Source organism: Anopheles gambiae, chromosome 2 (assembly GCF_943734735.2).
Source record: "Anopheles gambiae chromosome 2, idAnoGambNW_F1_1, whole genome shotgun sequence".
In the NCBI taxonomy this organism is placed as follows: domain Eukaryota; kingdom Metazoa; phylum Arthropoda; class Insecta; order Diptera; family Culicidae; genus Anopheles; species Anopheles gambiae.
In genome coordinates this window covers 44,985,334-45,011,314 of record NC_064601.1, presented here as the reverse complement: position 1 = coordinate 45,011,314, position 25,981 = coordinate 44,985,334, and the positions used below count along the sequence as shown (strand labels likewise).

At 43.3% G+C, this 25,981-nt stretch overlaps 8 protein-coding genes across 8 annotated transcripts; 4 read left to right on the top strand and 4 right to left on the bottom strand.

Annotated features, from left to right (window-relative positions):
* Nucleotides 1-1,675: 1,675 nt before the first annotated feature.
* LOC133392027 (histone H2A) lies at nt 1,676-2,688 on the bottom strand. Its single transcript, XM_061649851.1, has one exon. The coding sequence runs from the start codon at nt 2,613-2,615 to the stop codon at nt 2,241-2,243; it is 375 nt and encodes a 124-aa protein (XP_061505835.1). The 5' UTR covers nt 2,616-2,688; the 3' UTR covers nt 1,676-2,240.
* Nucleotides 2,689-2,836: 148 nt separating this feature from the next.
* LOC133392026 (histone H2B) lies at nt 2,837-4,071 on the top strand. Its single transcript, XM_061649850.1, has one exon. It carries the CDS (start codon nt 2,898-2,900, stop codon nt 3,270-3,272), a length of 375 nt encoding a protein of 124 aa, XP_061505834.1. The 5' UTR covers nt 2,837-2,897; the 3' UTR covers nt 3,273-4,071.
* Nucleotides 4,072-4,157: 86 nt separating this feature from the next.
* Nucleotides 4,158-4,742, bottom strand: LOC133392015 (histone H3). The gene has a single exon (XM_061649839.1). It carries the CDS (start codon nt 4,714-4,716, stop codon nt 4,306-4,308), a length of 411 nt encoding a protein of 136 aa, XP_061505823.1. The 5' UTR covers nt 4,717-4,742; the 3' UTR covers nt 4,158-4,305.
* A 7-nt stretch (nt 4,743-4,749) lies between these two features.
* LOC133392056 (histone H4) lies at nt 4,750-5,352 on the top strand. Its single transcript, XM_061649884.1, has one exon. The coding sequence runs from the start codon at nt 4,972-4,974 to the stop codon at nt 5,281-5,283; it is 312 nt and encodes a 103-aa protein (XP_061505868.1). The 5' UTR covers nt 4,750-4,971; the 3' UTR covers nt 5,284-5,352.
* Nucleotides 5,353-11,883: 6,531 nt separating this feature from the next.
* Nucleotides 11,884-12,549, bottom strand: LOC133392039 (histone H2A). Its single transcript, XM_061649864.1, has one exon. It carries the CDS (start codon nt 12,468-12,470, stop codon nt 12,096-12,098), a length of 375 nt encoding a protein of 124 aa, XP_061505848.1. The 5' UTR covers nt 12,471-12,549; the 3' UTR covers nt 11,884-12,095.
* A 7,922-nt stretch (nt 12,550-20,471) lies between these two features.
* On the top strand, nt 20,472-21,662 carry LOC133392038 (histone H2B). Its single transcript, XM_061649863.1, has one exon. The coding sequence runs from the start codon at nt 20,527-20,529 to the stop codon at nt 20,899-20,901; it is 375 nt and encodes a 124-aa protein (XP_061505847.1). The 5' UTR covers nt 20,472-20,526; the 3' UTR covers nt 20,902-21,662.
* Nucleotides 21,580-22,438, bottom strand: LOC133392010 (histone H3). The gene has a single exon (XM_061649834.1). It carries the CDS (start codon nt 22,348-22,350, stop codon nt 21,940-21,942), a length of 411 nt encoding a protein of 136 aa, XP_061505818.1. The 5' UTR covers nt 22,351-22,438; the 3' UTR covers nt 21,580-21,939.
* A 100-nt stretch (nt 22,439-22,538) lies between these two features.
* On the top strand, nt 22,539-22,943 carry LOC1269026 (histone H4). The gene has a single exon (XM_307607.4). The coding sequence runs from the start codon at nt 22,606-22,608 to the stop codon at nt 22,915-22,917; it is 312 nt and encodes a 103-aa protein (XP_307607.3). The 5' UTR covers nt 22,539-22,605; the 3' UTR covers nt 22,918-22,943.
* Nucleotides 22,944-25,981: the final 3,038 nt, after the last annotated feature.

The window sequence follows — 25,981 nt, the reverse complement described above, 5'->3', positions numbered from 1 at the left end:
CCCCAGCTTCCGTTATCATTAAAATGTTTCCCAGTTATTATCCAGGACAAACACCCTGGGACCTCATAGATCGCATAATGAATTATTTGGGAAAAGTAACGCTCAGCCCTCTACATTACGCTAGCGTTACGAGTAACGTCTGTCTAGCGCAAACCCAAGCAGCATTTTTGAACGCCTGGTTTAATCGTCGTGGATGAGCAAATTAATAGATTATCATGTCTTAATATATTTTATTTTACATGATAATTAGAAAAGCAACAATTTTTGAACAAACATAAAAAAGAACAGCAATTGCAAAGATAACACTCATTGATAATTCATGAGTATAAACCCAAATAGCCAGAATTGCTTAAGCAGCTCATTTTGGCACGCTAAAGATCGCTGCTCTAATTCGCCTTTTGCAGTAGATAAACAGCATCAAAGTTCTATGTGGGTCTTTCAAACAGCGCCTAAGCAGCTTCCTTATGCCACGATGCCAGGGATTATTTTTCTTTGTGTTTTATTTTCAAGCAAGCGTCATCGATGAAATAAACAACAAGATTTGTTTCGTTTAATCAAATATGTATATTTTTAAATCTTTTGTATCGATGAATAACACAAAATTTTACACAATTTACTGATAATTCACAATCACTTCACTCAATATTCATTCTTCAATTAACGAATCTAACTTGTGCAGCAGCAATGAGATTATTGCCGGCGTCCGTCTTTGACACTTTGACAAGAGCCACCTTGTACCGATGTCATGCATTTAAAAGCTATAAAGTTCCACCAAGTTCAGTACCCTTTCTTAACAAGCCTTCAAGTTCCATCATGAACCCTACACATAGTGCTAATCAGCCGCAAAGTTCCAAAGAGTACCATGTGCCTGTTAAAAAGCTCCATAGTTCCGCAAAGTACCGTCTATCTCTTAATCAGCCACAAAGTACTACATCGGAACGATTTTTCGTTAAACAGCCCTAAATCAGCTATAAAGTACGAGCTGGCTATTTGGGAATAAATTATATTATTACTATTAGGCTATCATTTTTAACAGCAATCAGAGTTGTAACAACTTGACGTATTATAATTATAACAATCTTACACATAAAAAATGGTTACTTTTAAAAATGATTATTTATTTATGTTCCCAACTATTGATAAAGCAAGATAATGAAATACATACAAATATTTACTACCTTCATTAACCTCAATTTAAAAAAGAGCCCTCGCACCTAAAGTAAAGTTTATTCACAATAGGCGGAAACATAGATTGAATAGGTAATAATTATATTTCATATAGTTTATTAATTTATTAATATTTTTAATATTTTATACTTTCTAATCATAGGAAATGTTACTAAAATTGAAAGCTTTTGGGGTGTTAATAAACTTTTCAAAAATACTGCTTGGGAATTTTAAAAGGCATGTAACGCTTCTCATATGTAACGTAGATCACTGAGCCTTACTTTTACCAATTATTTAGATGGCGTTACTACTGGTTGCAGGGACTTTGATCACCACTAGACGGCGTTATTGAATGTGGAGTTGCATATGCGTTAGGGCATTTCAATACTTTGTATTTTATTGGCACTCCTACATTGCAAATCATTTTATTGTTTCAAACAACGAAACACTTTAAAATGCTTCACAAATTTGGGTAACTGGTGATTAAGATGAAGGGTGAAGGGAAACATTAATAAGTATGGTTGTTTATTTGAACCTTCCTAATTTTTGGTCCAACTTTTTTAAAGCCATTGTCAACGTTTCCCGATATATTGAAAGCCAAACTTTTGTGAGAACCTAAGGCTACCTAAACGCACAACATTTTTCGACAATCGACCCTTTCAACATTTTCCCGTGGTTAACGATAAATCAGGTAAAAGTGTCCTTTACTGTTTTCAGAAAAAGGTCAACACGCAGGTATCACTGGTTGCATGTATATGGTAAAACCAACCCTCTTGAACAAGCTACCTGGAAAATCTTATGCATCGCTTATGATATGCTGCATTTTGTAGAATTCGTAGTGAGAGGTTACAGAATTGAAAATATTAAGGGATGCGTTTTGTGCCAAAGGACGGCACATTTTTTCATTTACATTTTGTACACAGTTTCAAGCACGGTTCTTGATATATCTGGATTTTTTTCCTTCTGGTTCTCCCATAACAGCATAAATCGAATAAAATGTCTTTGGCAAAGTAATTTGTCGCCCTGAAAAGGACGGTTTTGGGTTTGAGATGAAGGAAGCTTTGTCACACCGTTTAAGCCTTCTTTTCGGTCTTCTTGGGCAGCAGCACGGCCTGAATGTTGGGCAGCACACCACCCTGAGCGATGGTTACTCCGGACAGCAGCTTGTTCAACTCCTCGTCGTTGCGGATGGCCAGCTGCAGATGACGCGGGATGATGCGCGTCTTCTTGTTGTCACGGGCAGCGTTTCCGGCCAACTCAAGCACTTCAGCGGCCAAGTATTCCATGACGGCTGCCAGATACACGGGTGCTCCGGCACCGACGCGCTCGGCATAGTTACCCTTGCGCAGGAGACGATGAATACGGCCAACGGGGAACTGAAGACCGGCACGGTTGGAACGGGACTTTGCCTTTCCCTTTACCTTTCCTCCCTTTCCACGGCCAGACATGGTTAGATTTGATTGGGGTACGTTTGTAAGGGATCACGAACAACACGATGTTCTCCTTGAGAAGGGTCTTTTTATAATAGAACAATTTTGACCCGACCGATGCTTATATAGCAGCTTATTCGTGCTGCCCGATACTCGTTTGGAATTTTTCGAGCTGCACGATACGTATTCTCTCTCGCAGTCCGTTATAAGCGATCGGAGAGCTCGGAATTTTTCTAGAACGCAATCACCCGTTGAATCATACGCATCGTGTCCCAGTGTTGAGTGAATTTTTCCGTCGAAATGGCACCCAAAACCAGTGGAAAAGCTGCGAAGAAGTCTGGCAAGGCCCAGAAAAATATTTCCAAGTCCGACAAGAAAAAGAAGCGCAAGACCCGCAAGGAAAGCTACGCTATTTACATCTACAAAGTGTTGAAGCAAGTCCACCCGGATACTGGCATCTCTTCGAAGGCCATGAGCATCATGAACAGTTTCGTCAACGATATCTTCGAACGCATTGCTGCTGAGGCATCCCGCTTGGCGCACTACAACAAGCGTTCGACGATCACGTCCCGCGAAATCCAAACCGCTGTTCGTCTGCTGCTGCCTGGTGAGCTTGCCAAGCACGCCGTCTCCGAAGGAACGAAGGCTGTCACAAAGTACACCAGCTCGAAGTAAGCCACTGAAATGATTGGCTTCGTGCTCTCAAATCGGTCCTTTTCAGGACCACAAACCGCCTTCAAACAAAGAATTATCCTTCGTTTCATCTGCACCAGCGAATTAGCGCTTTAATTTCAGGGTGTCCGTCTTCGTCAACGTTATTGTTCAGTTTGTTGCGTTTGCCTGTACTAAATGGCATTAGTGCAGGTAAACGCAGCCATATCCTAAGTTTGTTTGCGAACTTTGTATTGGAAACAATGATGCTGTGATTGACATTAAAGTTCTGCGTTGTTCATTGTAAATATTAATGTTAAATAGAACCTTAGCACGTTTAAAAAAAAAAACATTAAAAAAAAGTCCGCACTGGTTGGAAGCGTTTTGCGAGGTGAAATTGAAAATGGAGTTTCGTGTATCATGAATTATGAATAGAAGTCGTTTCGCTCGTTGTATGACAATCATTTTTTTAAATTAAATTTTCCTCGCGCATACGAGGATAATTTATCGACAAAGCAACCAATAGCAGCTTATGTGTCGTGAGTCAAATGTTGTAATAGATTTGTTCGATTTTAATCTTGCTTATAAGGATTGAAGGGTCGTCTTCTTAAGCGTTTGAATTAAAGTGTGTATAAGCATCAGTTAAGCTGTTTGTGTCGATCATTTGTTGTAAAATATATAGTCATACTATTCGTTCGTGGTTTGTCGTTAGCTGCGATGTTGGTAATATAGTCATAGGTAATATAGATGGTAATAAAGTATTGATCAATATAGTCAAAATCCTCAGATGCCCTATTAAAAAGCGAAACTTTGACAAGAAAAAGTTAAAATACCTCCCATAACATTGATTATTTAAAACAAATTTTCCCCCTTTTCACACTTTCCTCGTTATAACAAAACGACATACGTGAAGACTTGCATTCGTATGTACAATTTCATAATAGCAATCGAAAGAAAATTCTTGGAATGTTCAACAGTATTGGTGGTCCTGAAAAGGACCGTTTTGAGAAGGAAATGCCCCGTTTAGACAGGGACCGCTTCCGGATGCATGGACGATTTAGGCACGCTCTCCGCGGATGCGACGGGCCAGCTGGATGTCCTTGGGCATGATGGTGACGCGCTTGGCGTGGATGGCGCACAGATTCGTGTCTTCGAACAGACCAACCAGATACGCCTCGCTGGCTTCCTGCAGCGCCATCACAGCTGAGCTTTGAAAGCGGAGATCAGTCTTGAAGTCCTGGGCGATCTCACGCACCAAGCGCTGGAAGGGCAGCTTGCGGATGAGCAGCTCGGTCGACTTCTGGTAGCGACGGATTTCTCGGAGGGCCACCGTTCCCGGACGGTAACGATGCGGCTTCTTCACTCCTCCGGTGGCCGGGGCACTTTTACGAGCAGCCTTGGTGGCCAGCTGCTTGCGAGGAGCCTTACCTCCAGTCGATTTACGAGCGGTTTGCTTGGTACGAGCCATCTCACTTTGAGAGCGTAGGTTTTGTTGAGCACGGAGCGAACTTGTTTATTTGACAAAAGTTGAACGTTAAATGAGGAAACTGCTCGAACAAGAGCTCTTTTTATGCGCTTGCCAACCCTTGTTTTCTCTCATCTTAAGAGCAAGAGGGAATGCGTGGATGAAAAAGTAGAAATAGGGACGTTGAGCTCGAAAACGCTCATTCGTGATCGTCAATTTGAAGTGTGAACATCGTGAACGTACAATCCTGTGCTCATCATGACTGGAAGAGGAAAGGGAGGAAAAGGTCTGGGTAAAGGAGGAGCCAAGCGTCACCGAAAAGTGCTCCGGGATAACATCCAGGGCATTACCAAGCCCGCCATCCGCCGTTTGGCTCGGCGCGGAGGAGTGAAACGAATCTCCGGTCTCATCTACGAGGAAACCCGTGGCGTCCTGAAAGTATTTCTGGAGAATGTGATTCGTGATGCGGTCACTTACACTGAACACGCCAAGCGTAAGACCGTCACCGCTATGGATGTGGTGTATGCTCTGAAGCGTCAGGGCCGCACTCTGTACGGTTTTGGAGGTTAAATTTATCTCTATAAAACTTCCATGTGGAGTCTCAAATCAAACGGTCCTTTTCAGGACCACAATACATTACTCAAGAGCTGCGTCTTTCGCAACATTAACATGTTTTATTTGAGAGAAAAAATGTCTATGATGGCTTCGAATGGTGTGCGTATAACATTTTACTCGCATAACAAGCACTCACACTGCTGTATATTCAGTGCATTTACATGAAATGGCGTTTTGTAAATGTGCCTTTTAAACGTATGTGCATGCGTTTGAAGCGTACATAAAAGCGACGATTGAAGTGTTTGTTAAAATATTGAATTTTTATTTACTTATTAATTTATGACTTTATTTTATAGTGTCGAAATAAATTATTTTATTTTATTTAATTTTATTTTACACAAGCGCTTCGTTCATTGATACTTGTGATAATTATTCAAAAGAAGGATTGGGCGAAAAAAAGCTACACCGTTTTCATGAGGTTTGTGAGTTTATTATAACAGCTAACGGTGCCAATGCTGCCTTTGACTCCGTAAATCACTCAACGCTAATTTCAAAACTATCAAGCTACGGAATAAATAGAACGCTTGTTCATTGGCTCTCCTGTAATTTAAGTGTAAGACAAATTACAGTGAATATTTCATCCGGGGTTTCACAAGGCAGTATTCTAGGCCCTATTATTTTTATCATTTTCATAAATGATATTATTTACGTTATACCAGATTGCGAAAAATTGTTTTATGCAAATGATATGAAAATGTTCCTACCGGTATCAGATCAAACCGATTGTTTAACTCTTCAAAACTGTTTAATTCGATTTAACTCATACCCACCAAATACTTTCTGCAAGATTTGCTATAAGGGTGCTATGAACATGAAGAAATTAACTCCACCTCCAAAATCTATGCTGTTAACTGAATGCTATATATTTTCTTGGGATACTGACTTCATTTGGTATACTGACTTAGCGATGCTCCGCTAGCGATGCTTACATTTTGGTTTGTACATTTGGTAATTGTTCCCCAGCTTCCGTTATCATTAAAATGTTTCCCAGTTATTATCCAGGACAAACACCCTGGGACCTCATAGATCGCATAATGAATTATTTGGGAAAAGTAACGCTCAGCCCTCTACGTTACGCTAGCGAGACAAGTAACGTCTGTCTAGCGCAAACCCAAGCAGCATTTTTGAACGCCTGGTTTTATCGTCGTGGATAAGCAAATTGAGGTAAAAGTAAGGCTCAGCCCTCTACGTTACGCTAGCGATACGCGTAACGCCTGTTTACCACAAACCCAAGCAGCATTTTTGAACGCCTGTTTTAACCGCCGTGGATGAGCAAATTAATAGATTATCATGTCTTAATATCGTTTTTTTACATGATAATTAGAAAAGCAACAATTTTTGAACAAACATTAAAAAAAACAGCAATTGCGAAGATAACACTCATTATAATTTATGAGTATAAATGAATTATATTATTACTATTAAGCTATCAATTTTAACAGCAATCAGAGTTGTAACAACTTCACGTATTATAATTATAACAATATTATACATATAAAATGGTTACTTTTAAAAATGATTATTTATTTATTTTCCCATTGATAAAGCAGGATAATGAAATACATACAAATATTTACTACCTTCATTAACCTCAATTTAAAAAAGAGCCCTCGCACCTACAGTAAAGTTTATTCACAATAGGCGGAAACATAGATTGAATAGGTAATAATTATATTTCATATACATTATTAATTTATTAACATTTTTAATATTTTATACTTTCTAATCATAGGAAATGTTACTAAAATTGAAAGCTTTAGTGATGTTTATGAACTTCCTTCTTTCAGACTATTTTTCATAAATCATAGTGCAGCATTGAAAAATATTAAACCTCTTATTTACTTGTTATTTAAAAATGAAATCTCGTAGAAATCGATTCATCTTGTTGCTACGGGTGTAGCTTTATGTTTATTTTAGTTGCTGCTACAGAATTTTTGTAACTGTCGCTCGGGTATTCAGGGTTCCGCCGATCAGTTCAAAAATTGGTCTGTCTTTCTTCCTAAATAATTTGCAACTAAGCGCCGTCTTCAATGGCGCTTTGTTTCAGACCAGCTGATCTACTTGACCCTAAGTAACCTCGCTTAGCGACCTGTGTCGAACTTTTCCCTTATTGGCCCTATTTAACAGCTCAGCCAGTTGTCTCATTTTGGGGATATCTGTTCGTCCTTATCTAACTCACAACGCCATCTGGAGTTTCTTTTACGAATTATTCGAGCTGTCCTTGACAGCTCGTTGTTTTGTAAATATTGCGGCAGCTAATCTGCACGAGGTGCACAAGCAATTAACTTGTTTTTCATCGCAGTTTAAAATATTTTTTATTCAAATAATGCACACTGGTTGGTCGCGTGGACAAAATCTCTATAAAAATGCTGCTTGGGAATTATAAAGGGTATGTAACGCTTCTCCTATGTAACGTAGAGGGCTGAGCCTTACTTTTACCAAAAAACTATATTAAGACATGATAATCTATTAATTTGCTCATCCACGGCGGTTAAAACAGGCGTTCAAAAATGGTGCCTGGGTTTGTGGTAAACAGGCGTTACGCGTAACGCTAGCGTAACGTAGAGGACTGAGCCTTACTTTTACCAAAAATACTGCTTGGGAATTTTAAAAGGCATGTAACGCTTCTCATATGTAACGTAGATCACTGAGCCTTACTTTTACTTACCTACTTACTTATCCGGCGCTACAACCGCTTTGCGGTCTTGGCCTGCCTCAGGAGTGTCCGAAACCGCTCACGGTCTCGCGCCTTCGTCTGCCAGTCCGTTATCCCGGCCTTAATGGCGGACCCCTCCACGCCATCTTGCCACCTTAATTTGGGCCTACCACGCCTCCTCTGTCCTTGTGGACGGCCTAAAAAGACTTTACGGGCTGGGTCGTCCGTTTCCATGCGTACAACATGGCCAGCCCACCGGAGTCTGGCGAGCTTAATACGCTGTACGACAGTGAGGTCGCCGTACATCTCGTATAGCTCGTCATTATAGCGGCTCCTCCATTGTCCTTCCACACATACGGGGCCAAGTATCCTTCTGAGCATCTTCCTCTCGAACGCGGCTAAGAGGGTTTCGTCAGATTTGGACAGTGTCCATGTCTCAGAGGCGTATGTGAGTACTGGTACTATATAGGTACTATATAGTCCCAGCTTCGTCCGTCGCGACAGGTTCTTTGAGGTGAACTGATTTTTCAGGCTGTAGAATGACCGGTTGGCAGCCAGCATCCTTGCGCGCAACTCAACTTCCATACTGTTGTCGTTGCTGACCTTTGACCCCAGATAGTTGAATTCTGGGGCGACTTCAAAAGTGCGTTCACCTATCTGTACATCACGAATACGTAGATTCGGATTATTTATTGGTTGGTCCGCTGATGTTGCCACCATCAGTTTGGTCTTTGCCTCGTTTATCTGCAATCCGAGGTTCTCTGCCGCCTGCTCAATCCCTTGGTAGGCTTCTGCTACATAGGAGAGCCGCAGACCAATGATGTCTATATCATCAGCGTATGCCAGAATCTGGGTTGACTTATAGAAGATGGTTCCCGTAGTCTCCACCCTCAAGTTGCGGATGGCCCTCTCTAGCGCCAAGTTGAATAGGAGACAAGCAAGCCCGTCCCCCTGGCGCAGACCCTTGGTGGTAGCAAAAGGTCCTGAGAGTTTTCCATCCACCCTCACCTGGCATGTGACGTTGGTCATAGTCATTCTAACTAGCCTTATCAGTTTGGCCGGGATTCCAAATGAGCTCATAGCGTCGTACAGTTTTACCCTGGCTATGCTATCGTATGCGGCTTTGAAGTCTATGAAGAGATGGTATGTGTCGTTTTTGTATTCAGCCATCTTCTCCAAGATCTGCCGCATGGTGAAGATCTGATCAGTGGTTGATTTTCCGTTTCGGAATCCTCTTTGATAGTTTCCGACTATCTCTTCGACGTGCGGGACAAGGCGATCCTGAAGGATCAGGGAGAATATTTTATAGGCAGTATTCAACACCGTAATACCCCTGTAGTTGTTGCAGTCCAACCTGTCTCCCTTCTTGTATACGGGGTAGATGATGCCGAGATTCCAATCACAAGGCATCGATTCGCTATCCCACACCTCAGTAACAATTTGATGAATCTCGTTTTCTAGTCGTGCACCTCCATTCTTGACCAGTTCAGCTGCAATTCCGTCGGTTCCGGGTGCCTTGTTATTTTTCAGCCGACGGATAGCCTTTCGTGTTTCTTCTATGCTAGGTGGCAGTAGCATGACACTATCTGCTAGTGGCGCTTCTAGCTGTTCGTTTAACTGGTCGTTGAGTAATTCATCAAAGTACTGAGCCCACCGCGAGAGGACCTCTGGCTGGTTACTGACCAGATCTCCATCCTTGTTGCGACAGCAGGTAACCTTAGGTACAACGTTGTTTCGGTGACCTGCTATCGCTTGGTAAAACTTTCGTGTCGGTCCGTACGCCTCTCTGGTTTGTTCGAGTTCCCGCATGTTTTGCTCTTGCAAAGCATGCTTCTTGGAGCGGTGAACTCGTTTCTCTTCGCGTCTGAGCCGTGAATATTCCTCTACGCATGCCCGCGTTCTATGCCGTTGCTGCATTGCTCGGTATGCAGTATTCTTACGTTCGGTCACTAGTCTGCATTCATCGTCGAACCAGCCAGATTTGGTGTTGCCACGACGTGGTGGGAGTATATTTCTTGCACAGTTTATTATTTTTGTTTTTAGAGCGTTCCACCTCTCGCTCGTAGTTTCATATCTGTTTTCTGGTAGTAGAGACTCGTCTAAAGCGGCTTTGAATTCCTGTTGGACAGTAATGTCCCTTAGAGAGTCCGTGTTGAGCCGAGGCTGCGTGTTTTCTCCGCCCCCATTGGCGCGGGCGATTCTACAACGTATCACTAAGCCAACCAAGTAGTGATCGGAATCGATATTGGCTCCTCGATAAGTTCTGACGTTTAACAGGCTCGACTGTCGTCGGCGGCTTATTAACACGTGGTCGATCTGGTTGAAGGATTCGCCATCCGGGTGCGCCCACGTTATTTTGTGGATGTCCCTCCGCGCAAATTTGGTACTTCCTACAACCAGATTGTTCGCTGCGGCGAACTGGACCAATCTACTACCATTATCGTTACTGTGCTCATGCAGACTGTGACAGCCAGTGTATTGGCGGTACATTGGCTCCCTACCGACTTTTGCGTTGAAGTCCCCCAGGATGATTTTGAGGTCATGCCTGGGGCACGCATCTATAGTTCTAGCGAGGCGGCCGTAAAAAAGGTCCTTCTCCTCTTCCTCTTTATCTTCGGTAGGGGCGTGAACGTTTATGAGGCTTATATTAAAAAATTTGCCTCACATGCGCAGGGTGCATAGCCTATCGTTTATAGCCTTGAAATCTATGATTACGGATTTCAGCCGGGGACCTACGGCGAAACCCGTTCCGAGCACGTGGTGGCGGTCATGGCAGCTGTAGTAAATGTCGTAGCATTGCTTACCACGCCTATTGTGCACACCGTTCCCTAGCCACCGAATCTCTTGTAGAGCTACGAGGTCCATGCTCAGTGTGACTAGGGCGTCATCAAGTTGTTTCAAGGCTCCGGCTTTGCTAAGAGTGCGTACGTTCCATGAGCCCATTTTTATCGTTGTCCGGGGGCATTGCGTTGGGTCGGTATCGTTAAGTCCGTTTCGTATCCTTCTGGTGCTTTCTGTAGTCAGTTGTTACGTGAGACTGGGTGACTGGCCCTGCGCCCACGTGGCCGTTTTATTTTGCGTCGGGTTGCCCCCCGACGTTCAGGCACCCAGTTTCCCGGGATACCCACCCCCCTCCTGGTTCGCCATATGCCACCATCCGCCCAAGGGGTTGGATCTAGCCCGTGTACCCAAGCTAGGATATATGGAGGCACATGTTACCACTCTGCACGACGAGGACGTGTCGGAATAGGAGTTGGATGGGAGAGCCTATGTTATCCCTCGGAGGGCTTCGTATCCCATCCCATTACAGAGCCTTACTTTTACCAATTATTTAGATGGCGTTACTACTGGTTGCAGGGACTTTGATCACCACTAGACGGCGTTATTGAATGTGGAGTTGCATATGCGTTAGGGCATTTCAATACTTTGTATTTTATGGCATTCCTACATTGCAAATCATTTTATTGTTTCAAACAACGAAACACTTTAAAATGCTTCACAAATTTGGGTAACTGGTGATTAAGATGAAGGGTGAAGGGAAACATTAATAAGTATGGTTGTTTATTTGAACCTTCCTAATTTTTGGTCTAACTTTTTTAAAGCCATTGTCAACGTTTCCCGATATATTGAAAGCCAGACTTTTGTGAGAACCTAAGGCTACCTAAACGCACAACATTTTTCGACAATCGACCCTTTCAACATTTTCCCGTGGTTAACGATAAATCAGGTAAAAGTGTCCTTTACTGTTTTCAGAAAAAGGTCAACACGCAGGTATCACTGGTTGCATTTATATGGTAAAACCAACCCTCTTGAACAAGCTACCTGGAAAATCTTATGCATCGCTTATGATATGTTGCATTTTGTAGAATTCGTAGTGAGAGGTTACAGAATTGAAAATATTAAGGGATGCGTTTTGTGCCAAAGGACGGCACATTTTTTCATTTACATTTTGTACACAGTTTCAAGCACGGTTCTTGATATATCTGGATTTTTTTTTCCTTCTGGTTCTCCCATAACAGCATAAATCGAATAAAATGTCTTTGGCAAAGTAATTTGTCGCCCTGAAAAGGACGGTTTTGGGTTTGAGATGAAGGAAGCTTTGTCACACCGTTTAAGCCTTCTTTTCGGTCTTCTTGGGCAGCAGCACGGCCTGAATGTTGGGCAGCACACCACCCTGAGCGATGGTTACTCCGGACAGCAGCTTGTTCAACTCCTCGTCGTTGCGGATGGCCAGCTGCAGATGACGCGGGATGATGCGCGTCTTCTTGTTGTCACGGGCAGCGTTTCCGGCCAACTCAAGCACTTCAGCGGCCAAGTATTCCATGACGGCTGCCAGATACACGGGTGCTCCGGCACCGACGCGCTCGGCATAGTTACCCTTGCGCAGGAGACGATGAATACGGCCAACGGGGAACTGAAGACCGGCACGGTTGGATCGGGACTTTGCCTTTCCCTTTACCTTTCCTCCCTTTCCACGGCCAGACATGGTTAGATTTGATTGGGGTACGTTTGTAAGGGATCACCAACAACACGATGTTCTCCTTGAGAAGGGTCTTTACGGAATGTTGTTGTTAGTATGGTTTAGAGAGGCTTTGGCTCCTGCGGAGTTCTTTCGCCTCTTTGTGGGGAAAAGTCAGATTATTAGATTGTTATAGTTGATGGAATAAATGTGATAGTTTTAAAAATTTTAGTAGATTTTCCTGTTTTTGTGGGTGAGGTGAAAGTATTGAGTCTATGTTGGCGTCAAGATGGCAAGTATTGCGAAGTTGTGTGTATCCGTGGCATTCTGTTAAGAGGTGGAATATTGTTATAGTGGTACCGCAGAATTGGCAGAGAGGAGGACTGGATCGTTCGATGAGATGGCTGTGGGTCAGTCTAGTGTGGCCTATTCTTACTCGAGTAAGGATCTTTTGGTCTCGATGTTTTATTACTGATGGCCATGGTGTAGTTGTTAATTTCACTAGCCGAAGGAAGTTGTTTTTGGTTTTAAACCATTCCTTTTCCCACGCCTCTCTTATTTTTCCATTTATATAGATAATTGCGTCTCTTTTAGGCAACGAGGTGTTGTAGGTTGATGTTTTTCTTCGGCCTTTGTTGGCGAGGCGGTCGGCGATCTCGTTGCCTTTGATACCAGTGTGACCAGGTATCCAACAGATGGTGAGTTGTTGATCCTGGTTTATGTGTGGGCTAGTGACCTGGTAGAGCTTTTGGATGTTTGGGTCCTTACATGTTCCATGCTCTAGTGCCGAGAGGACACTCGCACTGTCGGTAAAGATGACGTTTTCCAGGTCAGAGCGCAGGGTATCTTCAACTGCCTGGATTAATGCCAACGTTTCTGCCGTAAAGATGGAAGAATGATCCGGCAGTTTGGACGCTACTTTATCAATGGGTGAGTAAATCCCGAATCCTGCTGCTGCTTCATCGACGGATCCATCGGTGTAAATGTGATTGTGCTTAATGTATTTGTTGTTGATGTGTTCTATGAAATGTTTTTGTGCTATTGTACTATTGCAGCCTGCTTTAAGGATGTTTTTAAAATGCCAGTCTATGTTAGGGGGTTCATGGTACCACGGTCGAGTGCCAAGATGTAACAGTGTTGTGATATCCGGGATATTGCAGTTTGTTATAGCGAAAAGTTCGGAGTTGGCTCTATTGAGGAATGATGGTGCTTGGATGTTCTTTTCTTTAATTCTTGTTGCTGTTGCGGCTAATTTAGTTGTTATTACATGGCTAAGTGGAAGAAGTCCGCTCTCACTTAGCATAGAGACGATGGGGCTGGTTCGGAAGGCGCCTATGGCATATCTTAGAACGGCATGGTAGATGGGGCTTATTGCTTTTTCAAACTGTTCTTTTTTAATTGATACTATTGCTATACCGTACAGTAGTTTTGGAAGTAACCAGTGATTAATAATGAAGATAAGTGTGTCTTTTGATGCTTTGTGGGTTCCTGTACTGAGCATTTTGAAAAGGTTGATTTTCTTGGTAGCTGTAGTTTTTAACTGTTTAATGTGGGCTTGGAATGTGAGTTTTTGGTCTATTGTGATCCCGAGTATCCTTACTTTTTTGCAGTCTGGAATTTGTGATTGATTGAGGCAAAGCGGTGCGGTTGGGTGCGGTTTGGTGCAGATGTGCAAGATATTGCTTTTTTCAGCAGCGATATCATAACCAATATGTTTTGACCATTCCCATAAGATGTTCAGTCCCTGTTGCAGATTGTATCGCGCAACTCCATTATCTGCATTGCTCGAGATCAGAACGATATCATCAGCGTACACCAGTGGAGTGATGGATGGTGGAAGTGAGCGGAGAAGACTTTCGATGCTGATCAGAAATAATGTTGGAGAAAGGATGGCTCCCTGAGGGACTCCGTTTTCGAGTGTTTTAGTGCTAGATTTGTTCGTTCCAATCAGAACCTCGAAGGTACGGTCTGAGAGGAAATCATCGAGGAATGTGATCATGTTACCTCCGAAATTCCATCTGGCTAGCTGGCGCATGATTGCGTATTTCCATGTCCGATCGAAAGCTTTAGCCAAGTCGATGATAGCACAGTCGGCATGATGTTTATCAGATTTTACTTTGGCCAGCAGTTCTTCGAGTTGCACAAAGTAAGTTTCCGTGCCTAATCCGCATCTAAATGCGTGTTGATTAATGCTGAGGAGTTTCCTGCCTTCCAGTTCTTGGGTAAGACGCCGGTTAACCATTCTTTCCAACACTTTTCCGATGCAGTTTAGTAAGCTTATTGGTCTGTAGCTATTTGGGCTGTGTTTAGGTTTATCGGGCTTTAAGATGGGTATTGTTAGACTTTTCTTCCAGTGAGGAGGAATTTTGCCACTCTGCCATATGTGGTTGTAAAGCTTTAAGAGCAGGTTTTTTCCTTCAGAAGGAAGGTTTTTCAACAGTGGATAGCCAATGTCGTCTGGTCCTGCTGAGTTGCCTTTGCACTTGGCAAGAGCCCAACTCAGTTCGGCTATAGAAAAGGATCTATTGTAATGTATGTTGGGTCTGCTATTGAATTGTAATTGTATGGATTCAGTTTTTGCTTTGATGGTCTTAAATTCTGGCGAATAACTATTTGTGGCGGATATGGTGGCAAAATGAGTGGCAAGTACCTCTGGTGTTGATTCAACTGGCACTATTGTGTCGTCATCGGTTTTGATGATGATATGAGCGGTATCTTGCTTGCGTTCTGTTAGGCATTTCACATTTTTCCACATGTCTTTTCCAGACATTTCGGGACTTATGTTGTCTTTGAATCGGTTCCATGATTCTTGTTTTGCCTTCTTTATTTCTTCTCGTGCAATGCGATGAGAAATTTGAAATTCCTCGGAGAGGGTAGGGATATGGGTGTGGTCTTGGTTTTTCTTGGCATTTTGTAGTTTTCGGAGCGCCTTGCGTCTCCTTTTTATGGCTTTTGCGACAGTGTCGTTCCACCAGTGAACACTTCGTTTGCCTGGTTTGCCCTTTGATTTTGGGATTGATTTAGCTGCTGCATCGTTTATGATCTTGATGATGTTTTCTTCTCTTGCCTGAGGATCTGAATGTAGATGTTTTATTATGTTTATTTGGTATGATGTCCAATCGGCATTCTCGTATTTCCATTTTGGTCGTTGTTTATTTTCCGGAAGAGATGATTTGCTTTTGACAATGATCGGATAGTGATCACTGCCATGTGTGTCCGCCAACACGTAAAGTTTAAGTTCGTTGAGGAGGGAGGAGGATGAGATGATGTAGTCAAGGAAGGATTCTGTACCTGAAGAGATACATAGTCGGGTAGGGTTGGGGTTGGAAATGAAAGAAAGATTATGGTTAGTAAAAATGTTATTTAGTTTATTAAATTTTCTGTTAGTTTGGGAGATTCTAAGATTCTTATCTTCTGCATTAAGGTCTCCTGCTATTAGCAAGGGATGTGAAAAAAGGTTAAGAAATGAGTTAAGCTCGGATTCGTTGAAGTTAGGTCTAGGGGGTAGGTAGAGTGAAACGATGGTCATGTCTATGGGAGACTTAATATTTACTGCTATTGCGGAAAGATTGGTGTTAGTTTTTATTAATTTGAAGGGAATAGATTTATGTACACCTATTGCAACACTGTGATGTAGGTTAGTTGGAGAGAGCTTGTAGGACCAATTGTAGTGATTAAGTGGAGAGTGGTTGGTATTTGGTGGATCGCAAACTTCTTGAAGTGTTATGACGGCAGGTTTGTATTCGTTAATTAGAAGTTGAAGTTCGTAGAGGTTAGTGTTCATTCCTCTTATGTTCCAGTTTAATAGAAATGGTTTGTTTATGTCATTAGTATTATTGGTTGTGGAGAGCATGATAATGATTTAGGTTAGTAGACTATTGTGGTAAGAGGAAAGGAGAATAAATTCAGTGGCGATGTTTTTTCTTCGATGGTTTGGCAGTTGGCGATCGTTGTTCGGAGGGAAGAGTGGGAGAAGCGATGGGCGAGATGACTGTGATTTCGTTGGATGCCATGTTTTTTACTGCATTTCTTAGTTCTTCTTCTTCCGATGAGACGTTTTCCAGGTTGTGGTTTCGTTTGCGGGATTGTGCTGAGATGACTGATGTGGCCGAATTTTCTGATTCTGTGTCGGATGTAGACATTGATTCCTGGTCATTTGTTTCGTTGTCGGTTTCGAGGCTTTCCGTTGCTTCAGCATTGTTGTTGCTCTCGCAGACATTGTTGGATTGGGTCGAGCTTTGGTTTTCTTCGATTTGTGTAGTGGCTTCGTTCGTTGGGTTATTCTTATTTTTCTTTTCCATTTCCATTTCCATTCCAAGAATTTCCATTTGGTTCTTTCAGTTTCTTCAGAAGAGCTTCGATGAGCTTGCTCTGGGTATCCATCTTTTTCATCTGATCTACGATCGTTTTCTTCAGTTCATTTTGTTCTTCTTCGAGCCGCTTGATTTTCATGTCTTTATCATCCACCGTGGTAGTTTGTTGCGCAAATGTGATTCGCTGCTGTACAGCACTTGTTCGCTGATGTTGTTGGAGGGCCATTTGCCGAGCTTCCTTGTAGGTGCAGTTGTGGTCGACTTTTATTTTGATGACTTGTTCTTCAAATTGGAACGCAGGGCATTCGCGAGAAAATGCGCTGTGTTCGCCTTTGCAGTTCACGCAAGCGGGATGGGTCGAACATTCACCGTGTGCTGCGGTTCCGCAGTTTCCACACACCTGTCCCTTTGAGCAGCGTACTTTTGTGTGCCCATAGCTGGCGCATTTGTAGCACAGCATTGGTTTTGGGTAGTATGGTTTCGTTCGCACCTGCAACAGCCCTATGCGAAGGGATTCCGGTATTTTTCCAGCTTCTACGCGTATCAGGAAAGAGTTCGATGGTTGTATTTCGTCATTCACCTTTCGGGTGAATCGTCGGACTTGCTTGACGTTTTGACTTTCCATGTTGAGCAAAATTTCTTCGTCCTTTAGTCCTTTCAGCTCCGGGGCGAATATTACGCACTGGACTGTGTTCAGCGTAGCGTGTGGGGTGATGGATACTTTTGTACCATCGATGAGTTGCGTGATGCTTTGCATTTTTGTGTACTGCGCAACGTTTCGGGTTTTGATCAGATATTTCTGCCCGAATTCCATCGAGTGGCTGCTTTCGGTAAGCTCTCCAACCACGTTGGTAATGCTCTTTGAAATTATCCATGGGTTTTGCGGGAGCTTAAAGCCTTTCAACGGCTCGAGAACGAGGAACTTCATGTCCCCAAACTCGTTATTACGATCCATCCATGGTGGTAGTGATCGAGCTCTCTGGGGAGGCTCGGGCGGAAGTGCATCCCGTACAGGATGCGAGGGTCCCGGCATTTTGCCGGGTTGGTTAGTTTTATTTAGTTCAATGCAATGTATATAGTGTATATAAGGTTATAAAGAAATATATGAAATAAAGTAAATAAATTTTCCTTAAAAGCAAAAGTTCAATTAATCTTAAGACTAATATTTACAATTTCGGAATAGTAAAATAAAAGAGTTTTAATTTCAAGATAAATAAGATAATTTTTCTCGTTACTCTCCCGAGTAGCGGGGTAAAATGGCACGAAAACACCGGCTTCACTGCTTACGCTGCGAGCGACGTTTTTGGCGCCAATGCGCTGTGCTTGTCACACGTTCCAAACTGTGTCGTGTGTGCGTGTGTATGTATCACTCTCACGGAAACAATATCAACGCGCGCAGCTGGCACTGTGGTTTATCTCTCCCGAGATCACACACAAAAAGTAACGGTATATTCACTACTTACCAACGTTCTCTCCCGAGATCGTTGGCGTAGACACTGGAATTGAACAAAAACACGTCCGTCCGGGTGAACCGCTGATCTTTTTATAATACAGGGTCTTTTTATAATAGGGGTCTTTTTATAATAGAACAATTTTGACCCGACCGATGCTTATATAGCAGCTTATTCGTGCTGCCCGATACTCGTTTGGAATTTTTCGAGCTGCACGATACGTATTCTCTCTCACAGCCCGTTATAAGCGATCGGAGAGCTCGGAATTTTTCTAGAAAGCAAACAGCAAGAGAAGAAAACATCATCAAGATCATAAACGATGCAGCAGCGAAATCAATCCCAAAATCAAAAGGCAAACCAGGCAAACGAAGTGTTCACTGGTGGAACGACACCGTACCTTCGAGGTTCTGATTGGAACGAACAAATCCAGCACTAAAACACTCGAAAACGGAGTTCCTCAAGGAGCCATCCTTTCTCCAACATTATTTCTGATTAGCATCGAAAGTCTTCTCCGCTCACTACCACCATCCATCACTCCACTGGTGTACGCTGATGATATCGTTCTGATCTCGAGCAATGCAGATAATGGAGTAGCGCGATACAATCTGCAACAGGGACTGAACATCTTATGGGAATGGTCAAAACGTATTGGTTATGACATCGCTGCTGAAAAAAGCAATATACTACACATCTGCACCAAACCGCACCCAACTGTACCGCTTTGCCTTAATCAATCACAAATTCCAGACTGCAAAAAAGTAAAGATACTCGGGATCACAATAGACCAAAAACTCACATTCCAAGCCCACATTAAACAGTTAAAAACTACAGCTACCAAGAATATCAACCTTTTCAAAATGCTCAGCACAGGAACCCACAAAGCTTCAAAAGATACACTTATCTTCATTATTAATCACTGGTTACTTCCAAAACTACTGTACGGTATAGCAATAGTATCGATTAAAAAGGAACAGTTTGAAAAAGCAATAAGCCCCATCTACCATGCCGTTCTAAGATATGCCATAGGCGCCTTCCGAACCAGCCCCATCGTCTCTATGCTAAGTGAGAGCGGACTTCTTCCACTTAGCCATATAATAATAACTAAATTAGCCGCAACAGCAACAAGAATTAAAGAAAAGAATATCCAAGCACCATCATTCCTCAATAGAGCCAACTCCGAACTTTTCGCTATAACAAACTGCAATATCCCGGATATCACAACACTGTTACATCTTGGCACTCGGCCGTGGTACCATGAACCCCCTAACATAGACTGGCATTTTAAAAACATCCTTAAAGCAGGCTGCAATAGTACAATAGCACAAAAACATTTCATAGAATACATCAACAACAAATACATTAAGCACAATCACATCTACACCGATGGATCCGTCGATGAAGCAGCAGCAGGATTCGGGATTTACTCACCCATTGATAAAGTAGCGTCCAAACTGCCGGATCACTCTTCCATCTTTACGGCAGAAACGTTGGCATTAATCCAGGCAGTTGAAGATACCCTGCGCTCTGACCTGGAAAACGTCATCTTTACCGACAGTGCGAGTGTCCTCTCGGCACTAGAGCATGGAACATGTAAGGACCCAAACATCCAAAAGCTCTACCAGGTCACTAGCCCACACATAAACCAGGATCAACAACTCACCATCTGTTGGATACCTGGTCACACTGGTATCAAAGGCAACGAGATCGCCGACCGCCTCGCCAACAAAGGCCGAAGAAAAACATCAACCTACAACACTTCGTTGCCTAAAAGAGACGCAATTATCTATATAAATGGAAAAATAAGAGAGGCGTGGGAAAAGGAATGGTTTAAAACCAAAAACAACTTCCTTCGGCTAGTGAAATTAACAACTACACCATGGCCATCAGTAATAAAACATCGAGACCAAAAGATCCTTACTCGAGTAAGAATAGGCCACACTAGACTGACCCACAGCCATCTCATCGAACGATCCAGTCCTCCTCTCTGCCAATTCTGCGGTACCACTATAACAATATTCCACCTCTTAACAGAATGCCACGGATACACACAACTTCGTAATACTTGCCATCTTGACGCCAACATAGACTCAATACTTTCACCTCATCCACAGAAACAGGAAAATCTACTAAAATTTCTAAAACTATCACATTTATTCCATCAACTATAACAATCTAATAGTCCTATTTTATACACAAAGAGGCGAAAGAACTCCGCAGGAGCCAAAGCCTCTCTAAACCATACTAACAACAACATAGCACGCAATCACCCGTTGAATCATACACATCGTGTCCCAGTGTTGAGTGAATTTTTCCGTCGAAATGGCACCCAAAACCAGTGGAAAAGCTGCGAAGAAGTCTGGCAAGGCCCAGAAAAATATTTCCAAGTCCGACAAGAAAAAGAAGCGCAAGACCCGCAAGGAAAGCTACGCTATTTACATCTACAAAGTGTTGAAGCAAGTCCACCCGGATACCGGCATCTCTTCGAAGGCCATGAGCATCATGAACAGTTTCGTCAACGATATCTTCGAACGCATTGCTGCTGAGGCATCCCGCTTGGCGCACTACAACAAGCGTTCGACGATCACGTCCCGCGAAATCCAAACCGCTGTTCGTCTGCTGCTGCCTGGTGAGCTTGCCAAGCACGCCGTCTCCGAAGGAACGAAGGCTGTCACAAAGTACACCAGCTCGAAGTAAGCCACTGAAATGATTGGCTTCGTTCTCTCAAATCGGTCCTTTTCAGGACCACAAACCGCATTCAAACAAAGAATTATCCTTCGTTTCATCTGCACCAGCGAATTAGCGCTTTGATTTCAGGGTGTCCGTCTACGTCAACGTTATTGTTCAGTTTGTTGCGTTTGCCTGTACTAAATGGCATTAGTGCAGGTAAACGCAGCCATATCCTAAGTTTGTTTGCGAACTATGTCATCCACATCATTGGAAACAATGATGCTGTGATTTACATTAAAGTTCTGCGTTGTTCATTGTAAATATTAATGTTAAATAGAACCTTAGCACGTTTAAAAAAAACATGAAAAAAGTCCGCACTGATTGGAAGCGTTTTGCGAGGTGAAATTGAAAATGGAGTTTCGTGTATCATGAATTATGAATAGAAGTCGTTTCGCTCGTTGTATGACAATCATTTTTTTAAATTAAATTTTCCTCGCGCATACGAGGATAATTTATCGACAAAGCAACCAATAGCAGCTTATGTGTCGTGAGTCAAATGTTGTAATAGATTTGTTCGATTTTAAACTTGCTTATAAGTATTGAAGGGTCGTCTTCTTGAGCATTTTAATTCACGTTTGTATAAGCATCAGTTAAGCTGTTTGAGTTGAACATTTGTTGTAAAATATATAGTCATACTATTCGTTCGTAGTTTGTTGTAAGCAGCGATGTTGGTATAATAGTCATAGGTTATATAGATGGTAATAAAGTATTGATCAATATAGTCAAAATCATCAGATGCCCTATTAAAAAGCGAAACTTTGACAAGAAAAAGTTAAAATACCTCCCATAACATTGATTATTTAAAACAAATTTTCCCCCTTTTCACACTTTCCTCGTTATAACAAAACGACATACGTGAAGACTTGCATTCGTATGTACAATTTCATAATAGCAATCGAAAGAAAATTCTTGGAATGTTCAACAGTATTGGTGGTCCTGAAAAGGACCGTTTTGAGAAGGAAATGCCCCGTTTAGACAGGGACCGCTTCCGGATGCATGGACGATTTAGGCACGCTCTCCGCGGATGCGACGGGCCAGCTGGATGTCCTTGGGCATGATGGTGACGCGCTTGGCGTGGATGGCGCACAGATTCGTGTCTTCGAACAGACCAACCAGATACGCCTCGCTGGCTTCCTGCAGCGCCATGACGGCTGAGCTCTGGAAGCGGAGATCAGTCTTGAAGTCCTGGGCGATCTCACGCACCAAGCGCTGGAAGGGCAGCTTGCGGATGAGCAGCTCGGTCGACTTCTGGTAGCGACGGATTTCTCGGAGGGCCACCGTTCCCGGACGGTAACGATGCGGCTTCTTCACTCCTCCGGTGGCCGGGGCACTTTTACGAGCAGCCTTGGTGGCCAGCTGCTTGCGAGGAGCCTTACCTCCAGTCGATTTACGAGCGGTTTGCTTGGTACGAGCCATTTCACTTCGGGAGCGTAGGTTTCGTTGAGCACGGAGCGAACTTGTTTATTTGACAAAAGTTGAACGTTAAATGAGGAAACTGCTCGAACAAGAGCTCTTTTTATGCGCTTGCCAACCCTTGTTTTCTCTCATCTTAAGAGCAAGAGGGAATGCGTGGATGAAAAAGTAGAAATAGGGACGTTGAGCTCGAAAACGCTCATTCGTGATCGTCAATTTGAAGTGTGAACATCGTGAACGTACAATCCTGTGCTCATCATGACTGGAAGAGGAAAGGGAGGAAAAGGTCTGGGTAAAGGAGGAGCCAAGCGTCACCGAAAAGTGCTGCGGGATAACATCCAGGGCATTACCAAGCCCGCCATCCGCCGTTTGGCTCGGCGCGGAGGAGTGAAACGTATCTCCGGCCTCATCTACGAGGAAACCCGTGGCGTCCTGAAAGTATTTCTGGAGAATGTGATTCGTGATGCGGTCACTTACACTGAACACGCCAAGCGTAAGACCGTCACCGCTATGGATGTGGTGTATGCTCTGAAGCGTCAGGGCCGCACTCTGTACGGTTTTGGAGGTTAAATTTATCTCTATAAAACTTCCATGTGGAGTCTAAAATCAAACGGTCCTTTTCAGGACCACAATACATTACTCAAGAGCTGTGTCTTTCGCAACATTAAAATGTTTTATTTGAGAGAAAAAATGTCTATGATGGCTTCGAATGGTGTGCGTATAACATTTTACTTGCATAACAAGCACTCACAAAAGTTTGCATGCGTTTGAAGCGTACATAAAAGCGACGATTGAAGTGTTTGTTTAAATATTTAATTTTTATTTACTTATTAATTTATGAATTTATTTTATAGTGTCGAACTAAAAAATTTTTATTTTTCAGGGCAAGCCTCTCATCCTCTTGAAGCAATAATCGCCGCTACACATGCGCTTCGTTCATTGATACTTGTGATAATTATTCAAAAGAAGGATTGGGTGAAAAAAAGCTACACCGTTTCCATGAGGTTTGTGAGTTTATTATAACAGCTAACGGTGCCAATGCTGCCTTTGACTCCGTAAATCACTCAACGCTAATTTCAAAACTATCAAGCTACGGAATAAATAGAACGCTTGTTCATTGGCTCTCCTGTAATTTAAGTGTAAGACAAATTACAGTGAATATTTCATCCGGGGTTCCACAAGGCAGTATTCTAGGCCCTATTCTTTTTATCATTTTCATAAATGATGTTATTTACGTTAAACCAGATTGCGAAAAATTGTTTTATGCAAATGATATGAAAATGTTCCTACCGGTATCAGATCAAACCGATTGTTTAACTCTTCAAAACGCTGCCGAAGGTTTGAATGTGTTGGTGTGTCAGACGGCCAATCGCTGTCAGCCATCGTCCGTGCTCTTTCCCTCCCTAGCGCTATCTCATTCTCGCGTGTGGACAATGCTCATGAGTTGCTGTGGCGCTTAAAAAACCGTTTATACACATTGCGGCGATGAAGTTGCATTTTTACAAATCAAACCAAAAAAGCGCAATAAGTTCTATTGCTGCAATGTAAAAATGACTAAGGAATCGCTAGCTAACGCTGGAGGGTTTGATGTGAAACGCGCTGAATCCTAATTCGCATTAACACGTTCATCTCGGCGCTGATTTTCATCAACTTTCCTTTCCACCAGCACCTAGAACGCAGGCTGGAAAGTTCACTGGCAGGCAGTGGGGCCTGTCATCGATCTGAACGTGTTAAGCATTAAAGATAACTTTGTTACACTAAGCTTTTGCTTTCGTATGTTGTAGATTACACAGATATGCTGTGCCGTCTGCGCAAAGGTATGAGCGTGCGTGTGTGTGCACAACTGTCGCCAAATGTGTTTTTTCCGGAATGTTATGATCCATCGGTCAAAGAAGGAAGGTGTTAATGAAAGGCGGAAAGACGAATTGAGGTCCCTGTCAATGGTAACTGATGACAGGGAGCAGGGGTAGTGGCACACAGCTGTTGGGAGATTGAACAGTATACTTAAATTGCCGACGGATGGAGAGGGGGGTGGCCATGGAACCCCTACGATCATCGGTCACAGGCCCTAAAATTGTAGTCGCCATGGGGGGAGGGGAGGTGCGAATGGTTCTCCAGCCACGGAGCCCTAAAGACCATCTTTCCGGGGGCCCTTGTCGTTGATACTCTGTCCATTTGTAGAGATCATCGCCGACCGCCTAGTCCACCTACCGTTAGGTCCGTCGCTGGTCCATGACGGTGTTTTTTTTTTACTGTAGAGTGCATCCTTCCCCCTGCCTGCAGCGTATACATCGAGCAGGAGACAGTGTGGCAGTACCCCCGTCGTGGGTTCTAACCGCGTACGAACCGTCCGCCGTATCAAGAGGTGACTATCCGGCTACGTGGTACTCAAGTCCTGAAAAGGCCGGCATGATCGCTTTGGCTAGTACGCCAATAATAATAATAATAATAATAATATAAAGAACTTAGCGTAGCAGTCCACACCCGGGTAAGAGTTTGTCTTGACTTTGTTGCTGCCGGGCTACCGCTGTGACGAGACAAATGGACGGAATGCACTCGACCAAAACATGAACCTACCGATCCGAACCCATTCCAAGGCATTGCCGGTCAATCGGCGTCATGATACCGACTCCAAGCCAACAAGCCGCCAGATTCTGGACGGACAGGTGCAGCACCATACGCGCACCGTAATAAACAAATCCAGAATCCTCTTTTGTATAAATTCAATTCAAAATGTTGTTTCCACTTGGGTCCACTAGCTGAATTAGAAATACAGTGAACCCTCTCTTATTTGAGAGGCGATGGGACTGTCGAATAAGAGGGGTTTTCAAATTACAGAGGTGAAAAGTGAATGAAAGGTCAATCCAAACAAGAAAGAGACAGAACATTTAGTATGCAGCCTTAACTGTTGCTATAGGTAACTGCGAACAGAATCGCCAATTTGAGCACACATCTTTCAATAACCATGGCAACACCATACACAAATAAGAGGGATACAGATTTCAGAGGTTTTCCAAATTAAAGGAACAAAAATGTACTGGAAATCAAGGGACTGTGCAAAATGTTAAAATAAGAGAGGTTTTTCAAATTGAAGAGGTGTCAAATAAGAGAGGGTTCACTGTAAATGTGCTACATATAACACGCACGTTTGCTTTGATCGTGTGTCTTTTTAATACCCCCAATAGCAGAGCCTATCGCAAAGATGCCAATGCCAATGGTTGTGTTGTCTCTCAGGTAGCGAGATCGAAAATGCATGGACTTTGTAGCCGCAGCGGATGAAAATGTACGCATCAGAATCAAATAGTTTTGGAGTTTCCACAAACACGCGCGCGCAAACTCACACACAAACACGCACGCGCAAACTCGCACACACACACACACACACACACATACACACACACACACACACACACACGCGCGCGCGCACACATGCATGAACGCGCGCACGCACGCACGCACGCACACACGCACGTACGCGCGCCCGCGAGCATAAAAGCGCGCACGCCAGCACGCACCCCCGAAAGCGCGCATGCGAGCACGCACCCACGAAAGCGCGCACGCGAGCATGCATCCACGAAAGCGCGAACGCGAATACGCATTCACAACCCCCCCCCCCCCACTCCCCCCCCCCTTA